This window comes from Miscanthus floridulus, chromosome 2, assembly GCF_019320115.1.
Source record: "Miscanthus floridulus cultivar M001 chromosome 2, ASM1932011v1, whole genome shotgun sequence".
In the NCBI taxonomy this organism is placed as follows: domain Eukaryota; kingdom Viridiplantae; phylum Streptophyta; class Magnoliopsida; order Poales; family Poaceae; genus Miscanthus; species Miscanthus floridulus.
This window is the reverse complement of record NC_089581.1, coordinates 38,371,916-38,384,584: the sequence shown is the minus strand read 5'-3', so window position 1 is coordinate 38,384,584 and position 12,669 is coordinate 38,371,916. Positions and strand designations below refer to the sequence as shown.

The 12,669-nt window shown below is 48.0% G+C and overlaps 1 protein-coding gene across 2 annotated transcripts; it reads right to left on the bottom strand.

Moving 5' to 3' along the window:
• Positions 1 to 5,562: 5,562 nt before the first annotated feature.
• On the bottom strand, positions 5,563 to 8,986 carry LOC136538512 (glucan endo-1,3-beta-glucosidase 8-like). 2 transcript variants are annotated; one of them, XM_066530472.1, is made up of 3 exons: positions 8,836 to 8,986; positions 8,050 to 8,448; positions 5,563 to 6,932 (listed from the first exon to the last, which is right to left on the bottom strand). In XM_066530472.1, the coding sequence occupies exons 2-3, from the start codon at positions 8,406 to 8,408 to the stop codon at positions 5,813 to 5,815; spliced, it is 1,479 nt and encodes a 492-aa protein (XP_066386569.1). In that variant the 5' UTR covers positions 8,409 to 8,448; positions 8,836 to 8,986; the 3' UTR covers positions 5,563 to 5,812. The 2 variants fall into 2 exon arrangements, with proteins under 2 accessions (XP_066386569.1, XP_066386568.1); XM_066530471.1 differs by lacking the exon at positions 8,836 to 8,986 and having other exon boundaries at positions 8,050 to 8,662.
• Between the last annotated feature and the right edge of the window lie 3,683 nt (positions 8,987 to 12,669).

Sequence of the window (12,669 nt, the reverse complement as noted above, 5' to 3'; positions counted from 1 at the left end):
AGTTCTATCACTCTTGTGGTTGATATGAAAGCTTTGGTTGGATGAGTATTTGCAACTTGCTTGTCGGCTTGACACACACTACAAAGCTTGTCCTTTTCAAACTTCACATCCTTCAACCCTCTCACCAAATCATTCTTCATAAGCTTCTTGAGTGAGCTCATCCCAACATAAGCAAGTCTTCTATGCCATAGCCACCCAAGTGTTGTTTTAGTGAATAGGCAAGTCTTCAAATTTGCATCTTCGGAGGTGAAGTCCACTAGATATAAGTTGTTGTATCTAAATCCATTGAATATCACTTGATTATCATCTACCTTGGATACAACAACCTCCTTCTCGGTAAACAAGCATTGAAAGCCAAGATCACACAATTGTCCAACGGATAGCAAGTTGAAGCTCAATGAAGCAACATAAAGCACATTTGAGATAGAATGATCATTTGATATTGCCACTTTGCCCAATCCTTTAACCTTGCCCTTTGAGTTATCTCCAAATGTTATTCTCTTTTGTCCATCTACCTCTTCATCTAGTGAGGTGAACATACGAGGATCACCGGTCATATATTGAGTGCAGCCACTATCAATAACTCAATGACTTCCACCGGTCTTGTAGTTCACCTACACACAAGAGATTCAAGTTTTAGGAACCCAAACTTGTTGAGGGCCCTTCACCTTCTCAACAAGTGACTTAGCCACCTAAATCTTCTTAGGCCTATTCTTGTTAAGGGGTCCTAAGAACATGCCTTTCATCTTTCCCCTAGAATCCTTTCTAAGCATGTAGTGAGCATTGAAGGCAAAGGGTCTAGCATGCTTGGGCAAGGGTTGTGGTGGTGGAGTTTGGCACTCATGAGCAAAGTGGCCTTCTTGTCCACACTCAAAACATCTCTTTGGCTTTGGCTTTGGCTTTGATTGTTGTTGTTGAACTTGAGCCTTTTTCTTCTCTACACTTGCCACATATCCAATGCCACTTCTATCCATCTTCATGACGGTGTTCATGTGTAGCTCACTTTGGAGATGCTTGCCTCTTGCAAACTTGCTCAATCCCATCTTAAGATGCTCTTTCTCCATCTTGAGCTTCTTGTTCTCTTCCTTGAGAATATCATTGTTCTTCTCTTTCTTGAGCTTCTTGTTCTCTTCTTTGAGCTTCTCATTCTCAAAAATCAACTCTTCATCATGCTCAAGAGTTTCTAGCACAATGGCGTTGTGGCTTTTCATATCTTCAAGATCTTTCATGAGCTTTTCATTTGTGTTCTTGAGCTTGACATATTCATCATAGTCATTGCACTCAACCACTTTCTTGCCTTTGCCACTAGATCCTTGCTCAATGCTCTCATCAATCAAATCATCACATGATATAGCTATATCAATCTTGACAACATGGTTAGTAGCATCATGTGGCTTATTTGGTAAAAATTCTTGAGCAATAACAAGAGTATCATAATTGATCTTTAGATTTGTATGTTCATCTTTTAGCTTGTTGTGGCTAGTGATGAGCTCATTGTGCACCCACTCAAGTTTATCATGTTTATCTTTAAGTTCTTTCTTAAAAGATTTGAGCTCCTTGAGTTTGGATGATATAGCATCATTTGTCTCTTTAAGCTCAACATTAGCCTTTTCCAATGTATCGCATTTTGCTAAGAGTGAATCATTTTTAGCATCAAGCTTTTCATTTTTAGCTCTACTCTTTCTAATGATCTTAGTGTATTATCTTAGTATTTTGACAAGATCATCATATGAAGGTGAATCATCATCATCGCTATCGCTATCATCATCACTAGCTTGCTCATCATCACTACTATCATCATTATTAGTTACCTTGCGTTCATCCTTGGCCATAAGGCATAGGTGTGTAGAGGATGATGGCAATGGTGACGGTGAAGATGCAAGATCAATAGCAATGGTGGCCACCTTCTCATTTTCACTATCATCATCGGATGATCCACTAGATGAATCAATGTTCGTGAGCCAATCATCGATGATGTAGGTCTTTCCACTCTTCTTCTTCTTATGGAAGTCCCTCTTTTTGCCATCTCTCTTCTTGTATGGCTTGTTCTTCTTCTTCTCATCTTCATCTTCGTTACTTGAGTCATCTTTCTTACCCTTGTTCTTATTCTTGAACTTGTCTTTTTTGGGCTTGGTGCATTGATGTGCTAGATGACCAAGTTCACCACAATTGAAGCAATCCATTTTGGAGATTGGCTTTCTTCTAGAGCTTGTGAATAACTTCTTCTTCTTGCCGTCGAACTTGATGCCACTCTTGCTTAGCTTCTTTAGCATTTTGGCGGCTTTCTTCACCATGAGAGCAAGATCTTCATCTTCATCTTCTTCATCACTTGAGCTCTCATACTCAAGTCTTGCTTTGCCCTTATCTTGGCTAGCTTTGAATGCTAAGTCCTTCTCTTTCTTCTTGGTAGAGGATGAGCCATCTTGTGGCGTGATGTGCATGTACATCTCATGAGCATTGATCTTTCCCAAGATTTGTGTCGGTGTAGCGATGGAAAGATCACCTTGGTGTAGCACGGTCACAATATGCTCATATTTGTCAATGGAGAGGACACTCAAGATCTTTCTCATAACGTCGGATGGTGACATTTGAGTAAGTCCAAGCCCATTGACTTCCTCTATAAGAACATTCAAACGTGAATACATCTCATTAGCACATTCTTTAGGAAGCATCTCAAATGAATTTAGCTTTTTAATCACAAGATGATAGCATTCCTCACGCTCACTCTTGGTTCCCTCATAGAGCGCACAAACGTCCGACCATAGTGCATGGGCGTCTTTGTGGTTCCTTACACGGTTGAACACATCTTTGCAAAGGCCTCTAAAGGTAGTGTTTCAAGCCTTTGCATTCCACTTTTCATAATTAACCTCATCGCCTTGTAAGTGTGTAGCATCCCAAGGTTTTGGGAAGCCTTATGAGGCGGCTCTAAGAATACCAACGTCTAGAGCTTCTAAGTACGCCTCCATACAGATTTTCCAATATGGAAAGTCATCTCCCTCAAAGATAGGAGGAGGTCCATCCTCGTGAGACATCTTGCTCTAAGCGATTAAGCTTAAAAATGTGAGCACGAGGCTCTGATACCAATTGAAAGGATCAAGATGCCCAAGAGGGGGGTGAATTGGGCTAATTCTAAATTTTCTTGCAATAAATAAATCCTACGGTTAGCCCAATTAACCCCTTGTGTCTAGAAAAGTGTTTCTATTAATCTAACGCACAAAGGACTTGTAACCTATGTTCCAAACTTACTCTAGCATGTCAATTCTATGAATGTAAAAACAAATATTGAATTGCTCAAAGTAAATGCTCAAAGTAAATACTCAAAGTAAATAGAGAGAGAGGAACGCAGCGATGTTTTGCCGAGGTATCGGAGAGTCGCCACTCCCCACTAGTCCTCGTTGGAGCACCCGCGCAAGGGTGTAACTCCCCCTGATCCACGCAAGGATCAAGTGCTCTCTACGGGTTGATTCTTCGACACTCCGTCGCGGTGAATCACCCAAAACCGCTCACAACTTGAGTTGGGTCACCCACAAGCTCCGCCGGGTGATCACCAACCTCTCAATCACCACCAAGCCAAGAGTAACAAGCACGAACTCTCACTTGACCATGCGAAGCCTAATGAGAACGGTGGATGCACACTTTGCTACTCTTGATTCACTAATGAGGCTATTCTCTTGGATTCTCAAATCTCAATCACCTCACTAGGACCTTGCTCTTCTTGGCACTCACAAACGTGTTTCTCAGCTGTTGAAATGAGCAAAAGTAACTCCACACACAAGTGGAGCTTCTATTTATAAGGCAGCCTAAAAAATAAACCGTTATGTGCCTCTGCGGGGTGACCGGACGCTCCGGCCAGTTCAACCCGCACACTAGTGTTTAAGTGTTGACCGGACACTGGCAGGGTCCGATCATCACTGACCGGATGCGTCCGGTCGCATTAAACCCTCACTAGAACCTTACTGTATTCGACCGGACGCTGAACCCTCAGGGTCCGGTCAGTACTGACCGGTCACGTCCGGTCGTAGAATTCCTTCTCTGGAACCTTACTGGAGTCAATCGGACGCTGGTCCTCAGCGTCCGATCACTCGACCATTCAGCGTCCGGTCGCACCGAACACAATCTCCTTGGTCAAATGAACTGACCGGACCCTGCGGCCAGCGTCCGGTCGCATCGGAGCCAGCGTCCGGTCAGCATTTAACCCTCCATTCACTTCCAACTCTCGAACATATGTGAATGAAGTTAGCTCCATAGGATCATAGGGCTGTTGTGGAGCTACCTAGTGCTATTTTTAACTAGTGTGCACCACACCTAACTCACTAGACTCATCTAGGTCAAGCTACCCATCCATACCCCCCTTAATAGTACGGTCAAAGGAAAAACAAAGTCCTAAACTACTCTAAGTGTCTCTCCAACTCCAATCGACACTTAGAACTAGTCATCCTTAACCTTGTCGTCCATCCTTTGAGAACCGAAACGATTTCCATCGTAGGGGCATGACCACCTTGATTGCCCAATCGATCTCCATTACCATGACCGAACTTAATTTCCTCTGCAAAATACACGTTAGTCATAGTAATCTTGTATTGTCATTAATCACCGAAACCCAATTAGGGGCCTAGATGCTTTCAGTGGCGGCCTTCATTGGCTCCGGGGTGTCCAGATCCACCAAGTCCATGGCCGGATTTGTCAATTTTGCAGTCGGATCCAGCGTTTCCATAGTGGTTACTGTGCTCTAGGTCATCAGGTGGAGGGCGGCATCCCTACGACGCTTGCCCGCCTGTGGCGAGAGACAGGGATGCCCACTGGGACTCCGCATGGCTTGCTTGGGTTGCCGACACATCGCCTATATATCCTTCCCGAGGTGACGGGCGACCTTCGTGTTGTGGCTTCCCAGGAGTGGTGGCCTGGCCTTTGAGCAATGTGACTGCCCCCTCGCCTCTCTGCTTTCCTATCTACTTGGTGGGGTCAGGGACGTCTTCTAGTGGCTACGCGTGAGGTAGGGACGCCCCCGTGCGTGTGGTGGTGTCCGATGTCAGCGAGGACGCCTGTGTGTCATCATCGCTGCTTTCCTTTGGGACATGCATCCTGTGCGGGGGGTGCTGGTGGACCGCGATGGATGAGTTGCATGAGGTTAGGGCGAAAGCTCGAACAATGACGTCTGTGGACGGCGCTTCCTCACTGGAGGGTCATTTTCGTACCTCTTCTACTATGGTGATGGGATTTGCAGGTAAAAGCATTTCCACGGTAGGCTAGCATCGTGGATGCCTTTGGTGTCGTTTCCTTTATAAAGGCATTGATAGGCTCTATTTGATACTTCCTCCATCCCAAATTGTAAGTCGTTTGACTTTGTTGACCCTAAATTTGACCACTCGTCTTATTCAAAAAATTTGTGTAAATATAGTCAAATTTAAGTCATTCTTGAAGAACTTTTATTAATAAAGCAAGCCACGACAAAAGAAATAATATTTTGAACAAATTTTTGAATAAAATGGGTGGTCAAACTTAATGTCAAAAAAGTCAAACGACTTACAATTTGGGATGGAGGGAGTAGTAAGAAACACAGCAGAGACGTGTAGTCACTATTCTGGTTTTGTAGTCTCTATTTGAATCTTGATCTTTCTTACATCTAGACACCCCCTAAATCCAAATAGAAGGCATTACATTATGCACCTCAGAATGATCTGATAACACGAGATTATCATTAGCTATACAAAACCAAACCAAAATCTTTACACACGAGACGGCACCTCCACCCTTCTACTCTTCTAGTCCTAATGACTGGTGACATGACTCATGAGCCGAGTCACGCGCTCAGTCACGGCGCGACATGCAGGGCCGCAAGAAGAACCAAGAGGAGCAGAGCCGCCGCGGCCGTGGCGCGCCGTCTCCCCCCGGCGGACGGCGTGATCTGTATGGTGAAGTTGCAGGCGTCCGTGGACGGGTTCTGCGCCGTGGGCACGGCGAGCCCCTGGAAGTCGCAGCTGCCCTCCACCTGGTTCTGCACCTGGAAGTACATGTTGAAGGCGTACGACGCGTTGCCGACGGCGTCCAGGCCGTTGCACGACGAGCCGTAGCCGAGCGAGGTGCAGTCGGAGAAGGTGCAGGCGTAGGTGACGCTGTCGCCGATCTTGCTCATGTCCGGCGCGTTGGGGTTGACGACGCACCACTGACGGGGCAGGTACTGGACGCCCCTCGCCGCCACAAGCGCCGTGTTCCGGCCCAGCCCGGACAGGTCCATGGCGTACTTGGGCTGGCCGTCGTAGCGCATGATGCCCCAGTGGCGCTCGAAGTTGCCCGGCGCCACGCTCTTGGCGTCCTCGTCGATGAGGCTGAACAGGTACACCTCGATGTATCCCGGCCGTAGCGGCGTGCCGGTGTTTGCCGCCAGCTTCCGCAGCAGGCCCGCGTAGAACTTCTGCGCGTACGCGGCCGTGGCGTGCTTGTCGCCGTCGGTCGGCCACCCGACCTCACCAACCACGACGGGGAGGCCGCCGACGCCAGCCGCGGCGAGCGCGGACACGAGCGTGTCGAAGTTGGCGTCGAACACGTTGGTGTACCGGATGCCGTTGCCGGTGTCCACCACGGGGCTGCTCGTGCCGTCGAAGAAGGCGTAGTCCAGCGGGAAGTCGTCGTTGTCGTAGAGGCTCAGGAACGGGTAGATGTTGACGGTGAAGGGCGCGCCGCTCTGGTTCAGGAACTGCACGATCTCCGTCATTAGGCCGGCGATGTCGGACCGGAACCGCCCCGCCGACGGGACCTGGTTGTCCGTGGGGGAGTTGTACACGTCGGCGTTCAGCGGCACGGTGGCCTTGATGGTGTCGCCGAGGCCGGCGTCGTTCAGCGCGCGCTGGATGTTCTGCAGGGCGGGCAGCGTGACGTTCAGGAACGTGCCGTTGAAAGACGACAGGAAGGGCTCGTTCCCGACCGCTACGTATCTGCACGCAAACATTGACCGCGTTATCTTATCAATCACACGAAATCTTAACCACCCCGCCGAATAATTTCCTACTTGATGTTGATGATGACACAATTAGGTAGTGTGGTACACCAAAATCAAAATAATTTTCTACGACTGATTAATCAGGCATTTTCGGATCAGATACGCTACAGTGTCATCGTGAGGTGTTGTAAAAGCTGCTTATCTGAAGATTCTTTGAAGCGACGAGCTTTAAGCGCAAAATTGAAGTAGTTATCTAAAAAGTTCAAAGAGTTGTGCATGTCTTTTTTTTTAGGAACAAAGAGTTATGCATGTCTAGTGGGCGCCCAGTGGCCACAGCAGTTAGATAAGTGTCCTGGTACTTTAAGAGAACTAATCCCTTTAGAGAGATTATTCTTGTGCATGCAACTTTGTTTTTTAGACATTTCGGTCCCAGAAGACAACACCCAAGGTTAGATTCTTTAGACACATAACAGCACAAATGACAAATCCAATGGATATCCGTAACTTTATGTTGCAACTTGTTGATGTCAAGTTTGACACTTTACTGATAAAAAAGGCTTCCTCTGAATCAGCCGATAGAAAAAACGCGTCACCCTATGCTAAAACTTGCAGCTACTGCACACCTGTATTAACCAAGAAGGTCTCCTAACTAAACATTTTTTTTGGGGGGAATAGCTCCTAACTAAACATTAACCTTGTTGCAGAAGCATAAGAATGTCGAGCATGGCATGATCACAACTCAAAATATCACTATGTTCATTAGAGAAGATTAGCACCTCCACCTCAATGAAGTTAAGAGCAAGTTTTTTTTATGTTTATATATATGATGAGAAGTTTGTTAGCTGAAGTGCACGTTCACAGCTTCTGGTACTACATTGTTGTCACCGATATGAAGTTTCCATTTTTCAGGGGAGATATATATATGCTTTAGAAAGCCACAGCAGACGCAGCCAACAAATGCGGATCACAAATGCAGAGCTATAAAGGATCACACCAAGACGGCAAGACCAATTGTTCTTGCCATATCCTTCCCTTTTGCGAAGAAAAAAGAAGAAGATGCAGAGAGTAGGATCATGTCAAGGCTAGAGACGAGGGAGAGCAGTAGGACTCACTTGATGTTCACGCCGCCGTCGAAGTTGTAGCGGCTGACGTTCTGGTGCACCCAGTCCCTGGCCGTGCCGTAGTCCGTCATCATGTCGAGCATGTTGTTGGGGATGGCCACCATGACCTCCACGCTGCTGCCGGCGAGCGCGTCCATGGGGCCGGCGTCGGCGTCGAACAGCTTCACCTTCCTGATGCCGTTGTCCTCCAGCATCCGCACCACGGTGCCCGGCGGCAGCCGGTGCGTCGCCATCGTGCCCCAGTTCACCCCGAGCGCTCCGGCCGCCGGCAGCCCTGCGACGACCACCGCCACCGCCACCACCGCCACCAGAGAGGCCGCGACGGCCAGCCGATCATAGCTCGCCGCCATGGAAGACGAGACGACGAATGAAGCTATGTGTCGGTATCAGCTGCGCACGTGCACACGCGCATGTATGAATTCACAAGACGAGACGCTCGGTTTTCTTGGGGGCAAAACGCGTAAGAGGAAGAAATCGACACAAACAATTGAATGATGGGGCGATTGGAAGGAGTGGACGATGGGAATTGCTCTTCTAGTGACCGGTTGCCTCGTTTTGATATTCGAGGTGGACAAGGACAGGGGATTTTGGATAGAACTGAACGTGTGATGACCAAGAACCACGTAGGGAGGAAGGAGAAAGGCAGCTCACGTTTAAAAAGAAACAAAAAGGAAAGCGTGAAACTTTCTGTATCCAAGAACTGATAGACCTCAAAGTACTTCTAGGCGTAGATCAGTAGGTAAAAACATAACTTAGATGAGAGACTTGGTGATGTACCTCACCATGGCGCGGCGCGACACGCCTCTAGTGTCTGAGTAGAGGTAGCATCGTAGTGGTGGCGTGGTCCAGTGACGGTGGTGCAGGCCGGTTGAGCTTACCGTCGCTCATAGCGCTCCCTCTAGATCGGACTAGGGTTAGACTCGGTGGGGAACTGGCGGCTGCAGTGAACCTCGTCATTCGAGCCCCAGCTCTCACCTCCTTTACATAGCGCTGCGCGACGGGAGCTCTCCAGCCAGGAGAGCAGCTGGGCGCCCCCGATCAGGGCGTGAGTCAAAGGTCCAATTGGCCGTTGGGCCAAATTGGTGAAGATCAAACTAACAAGAAACCTGTATTACACTTTCACTGTCGTAACTGCCCCTAATAAAGACTGTACATGAGGCTGTTGTTAAATCGCTTGTCAACGGGCAAAACAGTGGGCAGGAGGAAGATATATAGAGATCAATCACAAGGATATCTTCAGGTAGCTGTTCATGGTAATCCTTAGTCAGGTTCAGGTAGTAGGAACTACTAGAAAGGAGGACAGCGTGAATCCTCAGGTCAAAATGTGATGTAATGGTTGAGGCGCAGGCTGGTGGATTCAGATTTTTCTCGGCGTGAGGGTGGAGGAAATGAATGAGGCGGTTGGATTTCTTTTATTTTCCTTGAGGTGATGGTAAACTACGGGGACAGGTTAGTGGGTAATACAGGTGATGTAATTGAAAGCGAGGGCTCCTTGGAGTGTTGTCTGCACAAAAGGGACCTCCACCAGTCCTGCTCTTTCGTGAAGTCCCTTTGTAAATGCCTTTCGAACAAAACTGGATTTGGAAAGCACATTAGCTAGGTTTCAAAGGAGTACTAGCTAGATTATTCATTCAGTTTCTTCAGGTATATAGATAGATGGCTGGAGAGTGGCTGAGTGAACTGTACCGTCTGGGCAAGTTGCATTTGTTTCAGAGGAGGTTAAAACCGGTCCAGGCAGTTGTGCTTAGCATGTGAAAGGCAGGGGAGGGTTTGGGAAGCACGTTGTTATCAGTCAACGCTAAAACAACTCAACGTCAAACTTCGCCAAAATATAACTTTGATTAAATTATGTCAACCCAAACCCAATGCTCTCAAATGAGCCCTTTTTTTGTTGTTATATTGTCTATATGCAAATGGAGATGGGCAAGTCTTCCACTTAAGCTTGGACGGCTCGATGATGATGACCAGTTGAGTAGTTGACCACGGAATTATTCAGAACGGCTAACGGGAGGAGACTCAGAAGAGGATGAATTGCCTTTTCCGGTGTTTTCATCGGATAAATAAAGACAACAAACATCGTGAAATAACAAAAGCTTCTTTCTTCATGCCCGTACACAGCTTTAGTAGCAGTAAAAAGCTTCTTTCAGGCATGTCGCTGTAACGAAACATACCCAGTACGCTCGTCGGAGAAGAACCGATCGAACAACTATCTTTTCCCGGTTCGTCAGAGACGGTCTGATGCGAAACGGAGGAACCGAACAATGAAAGCGCCAAAGCATGGTCGTGCTCGCGCACGACGTACGGGAATCGGGTGAGAGCGAGCCGCGGCATCTGCCGTGTTTTTTCTTCCTTTCGCGACAGGGACGAGGACTCGAGGAGGGGGGAGCACAGCACCAACTGCATGCGCTCTCGCCTCGTTTCGTTTCCGACGGCCACATCGACGAGCCGAGGGCCCGACGCTGCAGAGCCTCCTCCTGCGACCTGCCCCTCCTTCCCGGGCCCCGGCTGGTCGATCCGTTCCTGTGGCGGGCGGCATGGGGTTGATCGCTCTGGTGTGGCCAGGCGGCCGGACGGGGCAGGTCGCGGGGCGTCGCTGTCGGCGGAGACGCAGCGTGGTCGTGGTGTTCTAGATGACCGCGACGTCTTGTTGCTTCGTCACTCGTCAGAGAAGACTGGAAGCCATTTCGTGGCCAGAGCGCAACAGCTCGAAGTTTATGGAGCCGCTCCATCCCAAAACAGATCAGATTGGCTGCATAGAATCCGTTTCCGGCTTGAGACAGAGTATCAGTATCACACGCTTCGATGATTAGACTGATGAGAAAGGAAAATCACCCCTTGTTTGGTTGCCAACCCAAAACTTTTCATCCTGCCATATTTGACACATGTATAGAGTATTAAATATAGATAAAAAAATTAATTGTACAGTTTACGACTAATTTACGAGACGAATCTTTTAAGCATAATCAGTCCATAATCTAACAATAAAGTGCTACAGTACACATGCGATGATGATGGGTTAATTAGGCTGAATAAATTCGTCTCGGGGTTTACTGGCGGATTCTGTAATTTTTTATTAGTATCTGGAAACCCCATGCGACACCCTCATATAATATCTAATGTGACGTCCTAAAACTTCACACGCTGGATCTAAGGTGCAAACAGAAGAGGTCATTGTTTGCCTGGTCCAGGGCCACTGAGCCCAGGGGTTGCAACCTAGCTGTTTATTTGACTAGCCCACGAGCCAGGTTGCCTAAAAAAAAAAGCGAGGCTGACACGTTCCTCAAAGCACCTCTGGGCCTAGCCCTAGAAACGGAAAAAAATTCTCTTGAGCTCGGCTGGAGCGGGCATTGTCGTCACCTCCTTCGCGTCACCACCCCTGCTCGACCGAAGTTGTTTCCTCCGCGTACCATGCGTCGCTTCCTACTCGACGCGCCGGCCGTGGCCGCACCAGCTCTCGATGGCTGCGCCCTTGCCGGTCGCGCCAGCCCGACCTCGACGCCGCTCCCGCCGCATCGGCTTGCCCTCACCACAGCGCACACCCGCCGCCGCTCCCTGCTCGACGCGTCGGCTGCGCCCGCACCCTCCCTCGACGGTTGACGCAGGCGAGCTCCGGTCGGACCGCCACAACCGCCTCGTCGCGAACCTGCTCCTCCCCTTCCTCGGCGCGGTTCTGCTCCTCCTGAACGGTGACTTCTTCTCCGACCTCGACTTCTCCTCCCTCTCAGATGACTCCCCGGCCGCCTCCGACCCCACCCCGCCCCCGCCGCAGTCACAGTAGCAGCAGCAGGGCACACACGCGTAGGAGAAAGGGAAAGAGGAGGGAGTGAGGAAGAAGATGTGATTGAGCTGTTCATGCAGTGAGGTGAGGAGGAAGAAGGTGTGGCGGCAAGAGTACCTGATTCCTGATGCCGGGCAATCATACATATTGAGACAGGCAAACAATCACCATCTCGGAGACGCCTATGGTCCGACCGGGTCGGACACCAGCCCCGCGCCGACCATGTCCCGCGCAGCTGCGCTTCCGGCCTTCCACGATTTTTCGGCCCAACGGCCCGCCCGCACATGTCGCGCTTGTATCCCGCGCATGTTGCGCTTGCCGCTCTCTGGATCCTGCTGAGAAGCCACGTGAATGGGAAAAGAAAAGCTACTAGATGCTAGTGCATAATAGAAATTGAAATAAAAATAGTCCATCTGAGGACTTGAACACAACACCTATTGTTTTTTTGAAAAATAAGTCCCCACCACTACATTATATTGATGGTTTTGTAATTATAGTTGTGAAAATTTTTATTATCAGATACATCAGACCATTTTAAGTCTAAGAAAGAAAGTATTAAATGCTCACCAGAATAATATTACATACTAAAATATACCACATGACATCTCATGGAATATGGGAAACAAAAAAAAACTAACACATGAACATGTAAAATAAATTAATTAATAAAGAAAGATAATAAAAAATAAGGATTATATACAAATACATGTACATTACGAAACATTATATACATCATGAAATATATGAAAAGGTAAAACAATAAAATTATAGAAAAATAAACCAAATAATTAACTAGAGTAAAACGAAAGGAGGGAAATATAAAATTAAAATAA